At 47.7% G+C, this 16,586-nt stretch overlaps 1 protein-coding gene and 1 pseudogene across 3 annotated transcripts in view; both read left to right on the top strand.

Moving 5' to 3' along the window:
• The window catches only part of LOC127203391 (uncharacterized), a 34,733-nt pseudogene extending 27,658 nt beyond the window's left edge, over window positions 1–7,075 (top strand).
• A 964-nt stretch (window positions 7,076–8,039) lies between these two features.
• The window catches only part of Bicdl1 (BICD family like cargo adaptor 1), an 81,580-nt gene continuing 73,033 nt past the window's right edge, over window positions 8,040–16,586 (top strand). For all 3 annotated transcript variants that reach the window (XR_007832361.1, XM_051161646.1, XM_051161647.1), the window contains exons 1-2: window positions 8,040–8,477; window positions 15,947–16,162. Coding sequence is in view for 2 of the 3 variants with exons in the window: in XM_051161646.1 (XP_051017603.1) it covers window positions 8,043–8,477; window positions 15,947–16,162 (651 nt within the window). In the remaining variant the exon portion in view is untranslated. The remainder of the gene's footprint in view (window positions 8,478–15,946; window positions 16,163–16,586) is intronic.

A 16,586-nucleotide genomic window follows, 5' to 3' on the forward strand; every position in this document is an offset into this window, starting at 1 on the left:
CACCGGGAGATATTCAGTATTCAAACTAGGGGGCTGGGGAGATGGCTCACTGGTTAACAGTGCCTGCTGCTCTTCCAGAGGCCTTGAGTTTTGTTCCGAGCACCCATATCAGGCAGCTCACAACCACGTAAAACTTCAGCTATAAAGGCTCTGGAACTCTCTTCGGGCCTCTGGGGGTTACCCACCCATACACACATGTGATGCGCACCCCCACCCTGCCCCCCACACTTACGTAAAATAAAAGACAAGCAAAGAAGAATCACCACCACCATGTGGGCCAGCAAGATGGCTCATCAGATCAAAGGACTTGCCACTCGAGCCTGACACCCTGATCTCGGTCCCCAGAGCCTCTGGTAGGAAAAAAAAAATGTTGTCTTCTGACTTCCACATATGCACTGCGGCACACGGGTGTCCACAGGAACACACAAACTACACACAGGCACACATAGAGACAACACTAATAATAAGCTGCTTTAAAAGAGTAATGTTGAGCTAGGGGCCTACAGAGAACTTATTTAGCATGCATGAAGATCCATTCCTGAGCCGGGTGTGGTGGCGCACGCCTTTAATCCCAGCACTCGGGAGGCAGAGGCAGGCGGATCGCTGTGAGTTCGAGGCCAGCCTGGTTTACAAAGTGAGTCCGGGATAGTCAAGGCTACACAGAGAAACCCTGTCTCAAAAAACCATTAAAAAAAAAAAAAGATCCATTCCTACCACCCCAAACCAGGTTTAATGGACCAGCCTGGGAGCCCAAAGCTCAGGAGGCAGAGACAGGAAGATCAGAAGTTCAAGGTCACCCTTAGGCACCTCGCAAGCTTGAGGCTGGCCTGTGCTATATGAGACCCTATCTCAAAACAAACCAACAAAAAAGAGCAAATAAAACCAAGTAAATAAACAAGCAGACAGAAACACTCATTTTAGTAGACAAGTCTACTTAGTACCTGAGGCATAGAGACCCAAGGGTGCCCAGCTCACAGCTGTCAGGGTTGAGATTCTAGTCCAAAATGTCTGCTTCAAAAACAGTGGTCAGGGAATAGCAGACAGAGAAGCTGGGACTGCTGCACTGGGGCGGCAGGCAAATTCTTAGGGGAAGAGAGGTGATGATAGCCAGTCTTCTGTACTGTGACAAAATAACACGGTAGGGTCAACTAAAAAGAAGAAAGGTTTGGTTTGCTAATTAATTGATTAATTAGGTCCAGATCTGCCTGCCTCTGCTTTCTGGTGATGGGTGGGTGATGAGGACAAGTATATCATGACAGAGGCTTGTAGTGGGTAAAGCTGACTATAGTGGCCGAGAAGTGAACGACAGAAAACCAGGAGCTTATGCAGGCTAGTCTTATGTCAACTTGACACAAGAGGAGCTTGTGGGTGACAGAGAATCCATTTCCTATACCAGGCAGGGAAGGGAATCTGATAAAGAATGATGCTGGCAGCAGGGCGTGGTGGTGCACGCCTTTAATCCCAGCACTCGGGAGGCAGAGGCAGGTGGATCTTTGTGAGTTTGAGGCCAGCCTGGTCTACAAAGTGAGTCCAGGACAGCCAGGGCTACACAGAGAGACCTTGTCTCGAAAAACCAAAAAAAAAAAAAAAGGAAAAGAAAGATGCTGGCAAGCACCAGCCACTGAAGGTAAATCCTGAAATCCTAAATATTGACTTGAAAACCAGGAGGAATGTGTGCTGCATTCTGCAAAGTGTTGAATCAACTCAACTCTAAAGACATCTAAGGAGCCTTGGATAACAATTTAGGATTCTTTGGAGATGTTGATGCTTCCGTAACTAGTTCGCAAAGATACAACTGGAAACACACACACACACACACACACACCACTCTTCAAGAAAATGCCAAGTGTAGAATTGCTTTATCACACATTTCACCAGTTCTTCATATTTCTTCAACACTTGGCTTTTCAGAAACATTCCGCCCCCCCACCCCGGAGATGTTTTGTTTTTTTACACTTTCTGGTTTTCACAGCGCAAGATGCTAATGGAAATAAACAACAGGAGAAAAGTAGATGCGTGGTGTCACAATTTAGAAGTATGGGGATTTTTTAGGAAGGAAAATTTTATGTTTTCCCCTTGTGGTAATGCATTCAGTGTGCTAAGAGGGTCTACTGCAAGTTCACTAGCATAACCAGATAGCAATACAAGTGTATTTTAATGGATTTTAAAATATTAAATGAGTAGTTGGAGAGATGGCTCAGTGGTTAAGAGCATGTACCGCTCTTTTAAGAGGATTCAGGCTCAGTTGCTAGCATCCACATCAAAGAGCTTACAACTGCCTCTGTCTCCAGTGCTAGGGGATATGGTGCCCTCTTCTGGCCTCCATGGGTACCTGCATACATGTGGTGCATATGAATCAGGAAGGTACACATATATGCACACTTCAGTAAAAACAATAAATAAATCTTTTCAAAAATATGAAATGAGACATAGTAACTGAAAACATGCATCTTGGAGTCAGGCATGAGATGCACAGAGTCCTGCATCGGGGGATACTGGCGTTACATGCCAGCCTTGCACAGTTGCCGTGCAGCTTAAGTGAGAGCTTGTTAAATGAAGTTATTAGAACATGGTGCTCAGCATCTTCTAGCTGCCTAGTTCCAGCACAAGGCAGAATGAACTAAGTAATAAGCTCCTTACAAATCCGAGAGCTGTCATATCTTTGTTTTGCTGAGTCTCAAATCCTGGCACTAATTTCTCTTTAAGAAGGTAGCCGCTCGCTTTGTGACTGACCTAATAATGGTCCCGGAGGGTCCAAAAATCATATTTCAAAATGTGGCACCACCAACTGCAGAGGACTTTAAAGAGCCTTTCTGGAGGTACTCAACCTATTTCCATAATCGCTGTAAGACAGCACCTCTCATTAATAACTATAAGGCTAACTTTGGAATGTTAACCGTCTAAATCTGGGTTGGGGTTTTAACTGTGTTGTTATTGTTTGTACTGATGATACAAAAACAGTAGTTTTAGGCAACATTTCTGAGGCCTTACACGAATATTAAGCTGGTGGCACTGCCAGATCTGATACTATTACAAAGAGCCAGACAGAGGCAACTACAAGGAAAAAGGCTTCATCTGGACCGATTTGAAAGATTTGGTCCATGATGCCCTTGGCTGGTTGCTCTGAGCAAGGCAGCATTACCGTGGCAACAACAAACGGAGGACTTTAAACCGCTAACCACATGGCCAGGAGGTTAAAAGGGAAGGGCCTGGGGCCCTACACTCCCTTTCCCCTTTAAGAGTAAACCTTAAAATCTAAAGACTTCTCATTAGGTGCCACCTCTTAAAAGTTAACGCTGGGGACCAAGTTTTTAACGTATAGACTTTTGGGGGGCCCTTAAGATCCAAATGATAGCAGGCATTGGAGTACACTGGCAGGCATTCTAACGTTACCCGAGGACACGCCCAGTGACGCAACGCTTTGATTAAATGTAGACCCCCTAAGGGGTCTCAGCCCCATAGCTGAGCTAAGCCAGCTATGGGCTTTTTGTTTGTTTTTATAGATAGGGTTTCTCTGCAGCCAGCCCTAGCTATCCTTTGTAGACAGACTGGTCTCGAACTCCCAGATATCTACCTGCTTCTGCTTCCCTGAGTGCTGGGATATGCCGCTAAGCACAGCCGGCCATGTTTTGTTCATGGAACAACATTTCTATGTGAACTGAAAGAATGGCACACTATAGTGTTCAGATTGTGCCAAGAATTAATAAAGCAAGACATCACTTCAAGGAAAACGGTGGACAATGTCTATTATCAGTGATAAAGCTCTTACCTTTCTAGCAGACTTCTGGAAAATTCATATCTATCTCAGTGAGCTAATAATGTCCTAATACTTTAAATTTTGAGACAGGATCTCACATTGTAGCCCAGGGAGACCCTGAATTGATTATGTAGCTCAGGCTGGCCTCAAAATTGTAGCAATCTACCTGCCTTAGCCTCGAGTTCCTGGAGTCACCATCTGAGAAATAAATATTATTCTTTTGAGTCTGTATAAAATGACATGTGACAATATTTGGAAGATTTGCAAAAATTCAATGAATTTTTTTCAAATGACCAAAGCACGTGGTTATGGAATAATTCATACATAGGTTAAAGCTCCATTCAACAGGGTTGTCTCAAGGCCAAGTAGACACTTCACGATGTCTCAGATTCCACATTGCAAGGAACTGAAGGAACTGCCACTTGTCAAATGTTGGGTCCTAATCAAAGGAAACTGTCCAAAAAAAAAAAAAAAAAAAAAAAAAAAAAGGTTATTAAAGTATTCCTTGTTTTCCCCAAGCACACTTTTCTGAGAACAGATCTGAATTCATATATTTTTATCAAAATAAAACCTCGTGGGCTGGAGAGATGGGTCACAGTCGAGAGCAGGAACTGCTCCACCAGAGGCCCTGAGCTCAAACCTAGCACCCACAATCGGGCAGCTTTCAGTTGCTTCAGCTGTCAGGGGCCCCCACACTCTCTTCCAGCTCCCTCGAGCAACTGCACTCACGTACACATGCGCAGACAGAGACACATACATTGCTTGGTTTTGTTTGTCTGTTGACATAGGGTCTCTCTGTGTAACCCTGGCTGTCCTGGAACTCACTCTGTAGACCCGGCTGGCCTCGAACTCAGAGATCTGCCTGCCTTTGCCTCCTGAGTACTGAAACTAAAGGCATATGCCCTCATGCCCAGTTTCATTAACTTTTTAAAATGTGGGGATACATTTGTTTTGTTTTTTGAGACAGGGTTTCTCTGTGCTGGGATTAAAAGTGTGCGTCACCACACCCAGCTTATTAGAAGTATTTTAAAGAAATAAAATATTTGAAATTATTCTACCTTTCAAGGTCAGATATGGCAAATATCAGTATCTAAACTCTTTTTTTTTTTTTTTTTTTTTTTTTTTTCGAGACAGGGTTTCTCTGTGTAGCCTTGCCCATCCTGGACTCACTTTGTAGACCAGGTTGGCCTCGAACTCACAGCGATTCGCCTGCCTCTGCCTCCCGAGTGCTGGGATTAAAGGCGCTAAACTCTTACTAAGTAATGTTTTTTAATGTCTTCAATAATTTTTAAGTGTGTAAAGTGATTCTTAGACCAAACAGGGTTTCTTGTTTGTTTGACTTTTGGCTTTTCAGAGACAGGATTTCTCTGTGTAGCCTTGGCTGTCCTGATCCTGCTCTGTAGACCAGGCTGGCCTTGGACTCACAGAGTTCCACCTGCCTCTGCCTCTTGAGTGCTGGGACTAAAGGTGTGTGCTACCACACCCTACTGATGCTGAGACCAGCTTAAGAAGCATTATTCTGACTAGTTCTCAATACTTAACCTGATCCCTTTCTTTTCTTTTCTTTTTTCTGACACTCACAGCAACATACTTTAGTAAGAAATGCGTATTTCCATCTGAGTGTACACTTGCAATCTTAGCACTCCAAAGATGGAGGCCAAGGGATTCCAAGTGTGAAGTCATCCTCAGCTGCACAGTAGGTTTACAGCCAGTGGGGGCTACCTGAGATCAACCCTTGGGTAGTTGATTTCCCCAGCAACCACTAAATCTAGAGCCAGACCAACGAGTTCAAGGCCAGCAAACCACTCTTTTCCAGGGGTCCGTCTGCCATTTAGGAAGTGCAAACAGCTCCAGCTCCCTTTAATTAGGAAACCCTAATTGCTCCCCATTTGTGTCTCTATATAGATTAGGGAGAGAGTCTTTCTTTTGTGCTCCAAACATGACAAAAAGGAGCGTCATCTGCAAGCCTGCCCGCACTCGCAAATTCTGACCGAGGTGCCTGTGGCAGGGTCTAATAAAATAAAATGTGCTGGAGCAGAGTCCATTGCTTGAATGGTATTGCGGCCACAGTGCCTATTTTAGCTCTAAGATTTGATGTGACAACACTTTACCTGTGTCTTTTGTGTCTTTTTTGCAAAGCCAGCTCCGAGGCTGGAGACTTCTGGATTTTTGCCTAAGATCTGAAAGTGGACCGGCATACACGGTAATTGTTTAGGCTCCGTATTTAATAAGGAACAAGCCCCACGAGAACCGTTTCAACTTCTGGGTGTCCCTAAAATTTCCACCTCACCGGGATGAAAAGAGCCAAAAATATGGCCTCACTAAAAACTAGGTTGTCGTTGGGAAGAGGAAAAGGAAACAATAAAGACCAGTTCCGGTTTCTGACAGGCTTGAAAATAAGAGGGCCACAGCATCACCAGGATGACTAGCACCCCCCTTTTGGGTCATCTTTCATCATGGCAGGAAGCAGGCCCCTGAATCAATCCATCTTCTTCATAAGTCACCACTGATCTCCCTCAAGACGGGTCGTATGTTAAGAAAAAATAATGATTTACTGGGAATCGTGAAGTCAGCCTGGCAGGATGCTAATCCCAGGCCCGAGTTCCTTCCCACATAAAACAGCATGAATGACAACACTTTATAAAAATCCTTGTGAGATTAAGATAATGCATATAAAACAACAACAAAAGCTGGACATGGCACAGGTGGTTATCATTGGGGCAAGTCTTTTTTTTTTTTTTTTGTATCCCCCATCTATGAGCAGTTCCCCCGCCCCCGCCCCCCGCCGTTATTTCTCCACAAAAACCTTTTCTCTCATATCCCTGAGTCATCAGCATTAAGATACTGGGCTCCCCAAGTCATGCCTCGGCCTCCTGTTCTCTAGGGCTCCCTCTCCCGACTGCTTAGCGCTTGCAGGGGTCCAGATCGGAATTCCGGGACTGCAAAAGGCTCTCGACCAGACTCACAGAAATTGTCCGCAGCCTCATCCGCCCACAGACCAGCTCGAGGTTGGTCTTGGTGACAAGACCAAACCATTCCGGGGCTGTGGCCGAGCTTCACGCCAGTCACCTCCCTCGCTCCCAACCCATTCAAGTGGAAGTGAGGCTGGGGGGTGGGGCTGCGGAGGCGAGAAAGAGGATGCGCGTCCTGCAGAGCTTCTTCAGAGGTGAGAACGTGGGAGTCCGGAGGAGGCCACACCCAGAGGTGAGCGTGAGGGGGGCGTGGCCACAGCCCGGGCGAAAACGAGGCCGGGGGCGTGGCCGAGTGCCTACCCTTGGGATAGGAGTGGCTCTCTCCAAGAGCCACGCCCTGAGGTGAGCGCGCAGGGGGCGTGGCCCACCTCGGAGTAGGGGGAGGGGCTAAGGTACGCTGCGGAGGGAGGGGGCGTGGTTGCCCCCCACGGCAGAGGCTCGGGCCCTTCGGGAAGCGCCCGGCGTCCCCACGGGCGGCGCGCGCAGCCACCTAGCGACGCGTGAGGCCACGTCCGGGTTAGGCCGGCGCCACCTGAGCGCGGCGGAGGCGAGCGGAGCGCCGGCGAATCCGGCGCGGGCCCGGCGAACAGGTGCCCGCGCGCGTCAGGCGCCGGCCCAGGGGCGGGGAGAAGGGCGCGGCCGGAAGCGTGGGGCGGGAGCCTCGGCCCGGTGAGCCTGCGGGGCCCGGGGAGGCAGGAAGGAGCGCACCGGGGCTGCGCGGCGAACGATGTCGAGCCGCCGCCTCGGTCCCTGCAGCAGCAGCAGCAGCCGCCGCCGTCGCTGCTGCCGCCGAGCCGAGGGACATGGAGCGCGGCTGCAGGGAGCGGCCGACGGCAGCAGCAGCAGCAACGGGCATCGCAGCGACAGCGGAGCGCAGCCCTCCCCGTGAGGCGCTGGCCGGCCGGCGGCGGTGGCGGCAGCAGCAGCGGCAGCAACAGGGCGGCTGAAACCCGGGCCGCGGCGGCGACCCTCCGCGCGACCTCCCCTCCCGCTTGTCGCCCCCTTGCTCGTCCCCCTCCCTCTGCCGCTCTTGCCCACCCCCTCGTCCTCGTCCCCGTCCCCGGCGCGCGCCGGCAGCTGAGCCCGGGGGCGGGGGCGCGTGTCGCCAACGCCGCCGCCGGCGCGGGGGAGGGGCGGACCGCCCGCCCGCGCGCGCCGCGCCCAGCCCAGCCCAGCCCAGGGCTCGCGGGGACCCGGGGGGCGCGTGTCGCGGCGCGAGGCGAAGCGCGGGGCGGCGCGGCGGGGCCCCTCCCCCCTGCAGCCTGGCGCGCGCCGGCCGGGCCGCACCGCTGCGGGCTCGGCGCGCGCGGGCCATGTCCGCCTTCTGCCTGGGCTTGGCCGGCCGAGCTTCAGCACCCGCCGAGCCGGACAGCGCCTGCTGCATGGAGCTGCCCGCTGAGGCCGGGGACGCAGTCGGGAGTCCCGCCGCCGCTGCCGCCGCCGCCCTCGTCTCCTTCCCCGGGGGCTCCGGGGAACTGGAACTGGCCTTAGAGGAGGAGCTGGCGTTGCTGGCGGCCGGGGAGCGGCCGTCCGACCTCGGGGAGCATCCTCAGGTGGAGCCGGGGTCTCCGGCTGAGGAGCACGGACTGCCGCCGCCTACCCAGGATCCGGAGCTGCTGTCGGTGATCCGACAGAAGGAGAAGGATCTGGTGTTGGCAGCCCGGCTAGGCAAGGCGCTGCTCGAGAGGAACCAGGACATGAGCCGACAGTACGAGCAGATGCACAAGGAGCTGACGGACAAGCTGGAGGTGAGGACCTTCCGGCGGCATGGGTGGGAAGCTGGGTACCTTCCTATCGCTGGGCAGTTTTCGGAATCCCATGCCCTCTCTCCGCTTCCATGCTCATCCTGCCTCGAAGAAAATCATTGCGAACAGAGGGAGGTTGGATAGCTTTAATGGTCAGCACAGCCTTGGTTGAACCCATCCTGCTTCCCCACCCCGCTCTGATGTGGGTCCATGCGTGTGTCCCACCGTTGTGGGCCGTTCTATATATGTACTGCACATGGCTTCTAAAATAGAGCTTACAGTATGACTAATTTATACAGCACTGAGGCGGTATCTACACACAGATGAGAACGAGAAGTATTTAAAATATGCTTCAGGTGTTCGGAGAGACTGTTAATCTCTAATCAGGGTGTTAGCCTAAAGCTTTCCAGTCAGGGCGGGAGGGCCTCTGGGTGCCCTTGTCTTAACTTCCTGGTAGAGAGTTGTGGGAAACAAGTGCCCCTAAAGGAGCTTTATATAGCTTTCAAATACTCGGAGATTAGGCAATGTGGTTCCATTGCAGAAATCAGAGAAGGCCGGGCTCAGCATGTGATTTCGTTTGGGCTTCAGGAGTCATGTGTATTTCAGTAGTAGATTCCTGGGTCCTGGGTCTCAGAAGCTAGGGGCCAAGCCGTGCTACTGTTAACCACTATTAAAAAATCTCTCCCCTCACCGCCCCCCACCCAGGACGGGGCTGGCAAGATGGTTCAATGGGCAAAGGCACTTCCTCCAGGTGGATTCTCAGAACCCACATGGGGAAAAGGAGAGGACGGCACGAGCAGTTTGCCCTCTCACCTACATACTACATGCACACCCCAATTAATAAATACTTTAAAAATACATTTAAAAATCAGTAATACCCCATGCGACAAAATCTTGTAGAGCTATGCCAATTGGGGGTTTTGCTCTTAAGCAGAAAAAGGGTCTTGAGTGGTGGTATAAGGTAACTAGCAAAGCACACAGAGTAATCGCAGGTCTAAAACAGGAGGCTTCCAAAGTGCAAAGCAGAGAGAAATCGTGTTCGGCAGTGAAAACAAACAGCCTTTTCTGCCCCTGCATTTAGTACGCTTACCCGTTTTGGCTCTGACTAGTTTTCTCTCTTACTACGAGAACGCAGTACAGCTGTGAATAGGCCTTGTCAGGTTCCATCTCACCGCCACTGTTGGAGCAGTCAGAGAGTGAACTGAGAAACACTTTGGTAATGAGATTGATGTGTGTCTGTAGTCCAGTCACCTATCAACAGTTAAATCAGAAGAAAAAAGGAAACCAGTGTGTGCGCGGTGTTTCAGCTGGGCCTGTTAGCCAGGCCTGCCAGGTGATGGGCTCCTGAGATAGACTTGAAAAGCTGTCTGTGAAACCTGGGCCTAGTCGGCCGGAATGCAACAGAACGCTCACTCAATAGATCGAGCTGTTTTAATTTTCACTTGAAGCAGAGGTCTGGAAATAAAAGGGTGTCTTTTCTTCCCCTCAAGCGGCTCAGTTACATCAAGCCGTAAGGGACTACTCCCCCGGAGATCTGTCCTGGCGATGCAAGGTTCCCTCAGTGAGGGACTTGATTGAAGAAGCAGTGAACTTGAAAGGAGCATCCTATCGGTTTGATTAGTGATAGATTGCGTGGTGCACAGTTACACAGCTCCTGGTTTCCATGTGGCGCTTTCCGTCAGGGAAGGACTTCAAAACTCCACAGCAACAAAGAGGTTCTACTGTAGAGGGGTAAATAAATGACCTTTGCCATTTCGTAACTGACTCCGAGAATAAAATAAGCTGCTTAACGGATCATTTGCGATCTCCACCCTTCTGCAGATCTGCTGGTGCATGCCGGGGTTAAACTTTTAAAATTCTAGAGGTTGATTGCACAGTATTGTCTTGTGCTCAGTACTCCTGAACTGGCACGTGGTGAAAGTGGTTAAGGTAGTAAGCTATATGGCATGTGTACACTGCTACAACTTAAAAGTAAACAAAATATTTAAATGTATTTACACTGCTTCTATGTATTTGAAAGTTACGATTTTTATTTAGATAGTGTCTCAGCTGTGTTGTCCATGTTGGGCTTGCATTCCTGTACTTAGGAGGTCCCCTGCGTCAGTCCCCACCCAGCTAGAGTATAGGTGTGCAGTGTGCCTGACTCTAACATTTGTGTGTGTGCACCTGAAAATACGTTCACTAGTTGCTTGTTTAGTAATGAACGTATTTATTTGATGATGTTGAGGGTCACAGCACCACTCACTGTGTACTCTGTGCCCTTGTTAATTCTTTTAATGCTACGATTGACAGTGACTACTTTATTTGGATCTGTTTTGTTTGATGCCTGAAAGGGAATTTCCCCCATAGTGGTTTTTAGGGGGATCGCTTATCTTATTTGTACATGTATGTTTGCGGGCATCGTACGTCACATGCGTGCTTGGTGCCCACAGAGGTCAAAGCTGGAACAGGAACTACAGAGGGTATGAGCTGCCATATGGGATCTAGGAACCAAACCCAGGTCCTCTGCAAGAACAGTAAGTGTTCTTACTCTTGGTGCCATTTCTCCAGCCACCCACCACCAGTGTAGATATTATAATGTCTGTTTAGACAAAAAGCTGCCTAAAGTTTAATGTAGCAGCTGTATTTTTAACTAAACACTTGTAAGTAGAAAACTTACCCTCCTTTAATAAGAAGAATTTATTATTTTCCAAGAACTGTCAGAAATTGATACCAAACACATCTTCTGACAAATTGGTTTGGAGGTTAGACACATGGTAGCATGTGTTCCAGTTCCAGGCACTATGAAGGACACTGACTTCTGCGGCCACCGTGGGCAGCATAGCACCATCCATATCCAGAGATTAAAGGAGATTGGTGGTGGTAGTGGTCTCAGAGACGGATTTTGTTTTGATCTCATCAAAAGTGTCACCTTTCTAACAGACAATCCATCTTTAAGGTCTTTTCTACCTATTATTCAGAAGTGTCTTTCTAGTTCTGTTTGTCATACTCAGGAGTTTATTTGTTTAAAACATAAAAGCCTTTAACTCCAGCTGGGCAGTGGTGGCAGCACACACATTTAGTCCCAGTACTTGAGAGGCAGAGGCAGGCAGATGTCTGTGACTTTGAGGCCAGCCTGGTGTACGTAGTGAGTTCCAGGACAGCCAGGGTTACACAGAGAAACCCTATCTGAAATACCTCACCCCCCCCTTATCCTCCCTATCCCACCCTTGAGAATCCATTTGATTCAGTACTGCTGTCTCACTAAAGGCATGTTAATGGGTCTTTAATTTTTTAAAAAAGATTTATTTATTATGTATATAGTGCACATCAGATCTCATTATAGATGGCTGTGAGCCACCATGTAGTTGCTGGGAATTGAACTCAGAACCTGTGGAGGGTAGTCAACGCTCTTTTTCGTTTTTGTTTTTTGTTGTTTTGTTTTTGTTTTGTTTTGTTTTGTTTTGTTTGACACAGGCTTTCTCTGTGTAGCCCTGTAGTCAGTGCTCTTAACTGCTGAGCCATCTCTCCAGCCCTCCAGATTTTTTTTTTAAAGATTTGTCTATTGTTATGTATATGGTGTTCTGCCTGCATGTACACCTACATGAGAGAAGAGGGCACCAGATCTCATTACAGATGGTTGTGAGCCACCGTGTGGTTGCTGGGAATTGAACTCAGGACCTCTCTAGAAGAGGAAGCAGTCCGTGCTCTTAACCTCTGAGCCATCTCTCCAGCTTGACTGGAATGTATGTTATTGCTCATACGCTTAAAAGTCTACTTGAAGGCATTTTTAGTTGTTTCCTTTATCATTAACTCTTTTTAAAAAAAACTTCTATTGACTCTCTCTGATTAACACGTCATGCACCAAAATCCCTCTCCTCCCCCAAGTAAAATAAAACAAACAGAATGAGAAATCTTGTCCCAGAAGCTGTAGTGTATCACGCAGTATAGCCTTTTGTCCACATGTGTTTACTTTCAAATGTTCATTGCTATGAGTCATGGGTCTGGTTTGAGGCCTAAACTATCGTTACTGGATCCTCACTGGCACTGCTGCCGGATATCCTGTTGTTGCTGTGTGTCAAGGAGATTTTTTCTGGTTTTTTGAGACAAGTTTTCTTTGTGTACCCTGACTGTCCTGGACTCATTTTGTAGACCAGGCTGGCCTTGAACTCACAGTGATCCACCTGCCTCTGCCTCCTGAGTGCTGGCATTAAAGGCGTGCACCACCATGCCTGGCCCGTCAAGGAGGTTCTTTTTTGTTTTTGTTTTTGTTTTTTGAGACAGGGTTTCTCTGTGTAGCCTGTCTGTCCTGGACTCACTTTGTAGACTAGGCTGGCCTTGAACTCAAAGAGACCCACCTGCTTCTGCCTCCCGAGTGCTGGGATTAAAGGTGTGAGCCACCACCACCCAGCTCTCAAGGAGATCCTTAATCTTTGAATCTGCAGGTCCAGCCCCTTCATGTGTTCCAGCAGGTCATACATGGGGTGGATGTTGGTATGAGGTCAACTCAGAGCCCTGGATCAGGGCCCACTCTCCTGCTCCCGTGTCATCATGGCAGGCCAGCTCTCCTGCTCCTGTGTTGCAGGGCAGGGCTGGCTCACCCACTCCCGTCTCATTAACTCTTTTGATTTGGAAACATATATACCCACGTCCTTAGGTTTTTGCCCCAGTAACATGAACTAAAGTACTAACTTCATTTACATACTTTTGCTCTCTGGAGTATTGAACAGATTCCCCTTTTTTTCCACAGTTGCGGAGAGTGGGTTATGCATTTGTATAGCAATCTCTCCTCTCCACTGTGTTCTCTCTTCCCATCCTAGGCTGATGCTCTTTAGTAAGGGATGGAGGGAGATGGATGAGTCCCTGGGAGACGAGCCCAGAGCCCTGGTGTCTGTTCCGTGCTTGCTGCTCTAGAGAACAGCTTTCCCTGCTGGTTTTCATGAGCTGTGGCCTGGACTTAGGGGGATGGTGTCATTCTGTTTAACTTTTGCAAAAAATCCATTTCAACAATTATCTAGTTTACTGAGACTAGTAACACTGATTTTTGTGCTTTAAAAGTTGATTGTTTTTTTTAATGGTTGATTTTATATTTAGATAAAAACTTGAGGATATATATATATATATATATATTCATTCCTCTTTCCAGGCTTGTCTCGTTGCCAACATTTTACACCGACTGTGCCGTGATTAGTAGAGTTCTTGCATTCTCTAAGTCTGTACCAGATGTAGGCTCCTCTCAAAGTTTTCTTGTTTTGATGGCCTTGATCATTTTGGTGTTAATTTTCAAAGTACCAAAGAACCCTGAGAACAAGAAAGCACAGGCATGTACAGACCTCTGTGTTTGTTGAAATTCTCCTTAGACTTTACTGGTTAACTTATTGCTTAAGTGAAAATGTAATTCTAGGAGAAATTTTTTAGAGTAGACCAAAGGCTAAATTCTGTACAAAAGGCCAAATTCTGCCTGCCTTTACCAAAGGGTTGGGTCACCTGAAGTGGGGAGTTTGCTTCCTGTTAAAGAAGTAGAAGGGCAGATTAGATAGTGACCACCACCTGTCTCAGCCCCACCCTTCAAGTGGAGCGAATTGTTTTGGTTGCTTAGACGGGCTGTTCACGAGCAGCTGTTTCCTGAGTATTTTTAAGTCTCTCCATCCTTTTAGAACACAAGCCTAATTTATCTGCCTCCCAGTAACACTGTGGTTACCGAGTTCTTGCTTTGGCCTTCTGCTCAGTTGTTTTCATGTTGGATAAAACTAAATATTGCAGATTTATTTATTTATTTATTTATTTCTGCGTTCTATGTTTGTGAAATTTCTAGAGTGACTAAAACATCCTCCGTTGGGGAAGTTTCACAGTATCAGGATAGCATAGAGCAAACAGTTTACACACTGGTCAGTAGCAGTTTATCCCGTGTTCCTCCCTTTACCACATGCTCCAAAGTGACAGTGTATAATTTATAAAGATAAAGCCATGTGACCTTTTGATCTGTGTCCTAGCGTGGCTCTACGCGAGTGAGTGGTCTCCTTCACGTGGTTGCATGAAAAGTTCTCGTGAACATTGCCTTTGCTCGTGTGCTCAGGATTTTAATTTCGGCTCTTTTTAATCTTCACCAAGTCCTCCTGATTGTTCTCAGGCATGATCAGTTTTCACTTGGTGGGGGCAGTAAATTTGGCTTTTAAAATATTTAAAAGTTACTCAGCAAAGTAATAGGAATAAGATAACAAGATGAAATAGAGTAATCTTGTAATTTAGGCTCACCTCAAACAACATAATGGGACTGATTCTCTTAAGTGACAGTAAGCTGGTACTTGAGGTTTCCAAAAGAAGCAATTCCCAAAAAAGATGTTTAAAGACAAGAAGAGTTTTCCCAGGAAGAGATGACCAGGTACTCTGAAGGAGGAGAGTAATGGACTCATGTTAGGGTGTTGATACCCTCACTCTAGTCCTTACTGCATCTCGGCCTTGAGAAATGGGATTCAGTGTGACAGGATCTCACACCATAGCCTGGGCTGGCCTCAAACTCACGGCAGTCCTCCTGAGCTAGCTTTCCCGGTGCTGGGATACACGCATGAAGCACCGTGCTCAGCTTAAGTCAGTGCACTTTGAATAATCATACTAGACCTTGGCTACGTTCACCACAGTCTGCGTGCTGTTACTTAATTAGACTGAAGTATAGGGTCTGGCTGATGTGGCCACGCTGTGCTTTTTAAGTAGGAGAACATACTTGCTTCCGGATCGCTCTTTCTCTCACACATGTGAGAAGATAAACTGAGTTACTTCAAACCGTCTTTTTCTGTATACCATTTGTCACACACAATTTATTTTATTATTGTCCTCCACCAGCAAGAAAACCCATAAAGAAGGCGACCAAGTCTGTTTGTTTCCTCAGCAGTGTCTCTAGGAAAGTTTCTCTGCCTTAGTAACTGCTCAGGAATGAGTGGATGAGCCAAAAACATGCAGGGCGTATTAGTAACGCATGATTTAAAGTAGGTCTGATGGGGCTGAGAAACGCAGTGGCTAGGAGCACAGGCCCCGAGGACCAGGGCATGGTTCCCAGCACCCACATGGCAGCTTGTAACCATTTAGCTACTGGTCACTTTACTGCTTGTAATCATCTAGTGTTAAGCATAAAGCATGGCCCCCAGGAGAGGCCTCATTTCAAAAAGTACTGAGTATTTTTTGGTTGTTGGGCTTGTTTTTAGTTGTTTAAATATATAGTTTAATCAGAAGATGACTTGTTAAATTTCATATGAATTCCCAAGTCTAGAGCCTCATGCCCAGGGAGAATAAACAAAACATTGTTTCCAGCAGGAGCGATGATGTCTCTGTGAGACCACACCTTCCATGTGCGAGAAAAAAGATTTTTGTAGCTGTGAATTGGGCAACATGCCCTCTGTGGTAGGGTGTTTTGTTGTGTTCCCGGTCTGGAGAAGAGAAACGCGTGAAAAGGAAAAAGGCTGTGGATTTTCAAGTGTTGAATTCTTTCCCCCCCACAGCACTTAGAACAAGAGAAGCACGAACTGAGAAGACGATTCGAGAATCGGGAAGGGGAGTGGGAAGGGCGTGTGTCAGAGCTGGAGACCGATGTGAAGCAGCTGCAGGAGGAGCTGGAGAGGCAGCAGGTCCATCTGCGGGAGGCAGATCGAGAGAAGACGCGAGCCGTGCAGGAACTGTCAGAGCAGAACCAGAGGCTGCTGGATCAGCTCAGCAAGGTGAGTCACCAGGCCTCGGTTATAAAAGGTTATAAAAGGTTAAACGTGGAAATCACTTCTCTGGACTGGTGGGTTACATGTTCTGGGAGTCAGTTTTTTCCTTCCACCAAATAGATAGGGAACTGTGCAGCTTCGAGTGGAGCCCAGGTGGTAGCAACAAGTACAGTCAGGCCGTGATGACGCCATCTGTGAGGAGGAGTCGAGTGGGCATCTTCTCCACGTTGGTTAGAGCTCTAAAGGTCTTTACCCAGGGAAAGTCCATTATTTCTTGTAAAATCACTAATTCATTAATTCAATACTTAGAGGTGCTGTCTCTAACTCAACAGCCTGGGGAAATGAATTATGGCTTGTCTAAGTTTTAACACCACATCAAGTAAAAATCCTCTTTTATTTTTTTGGTTTTTTGAGACATGGTTCCTCTGCA

Source organism: Acomys russatus, chromosome 19 (assembly GCF_903995435.1).
Source record: "Acomys russatus chromosome 19, mAcoRus1.1, whole genome shotgun sequence".
NCBI classification, from domain to species: domain Eukaryota; kingdom Metazoa; phylum Chordata; class Mammalia; order Rodentia; family Muridae; genus Acomys; species Acomys russatus.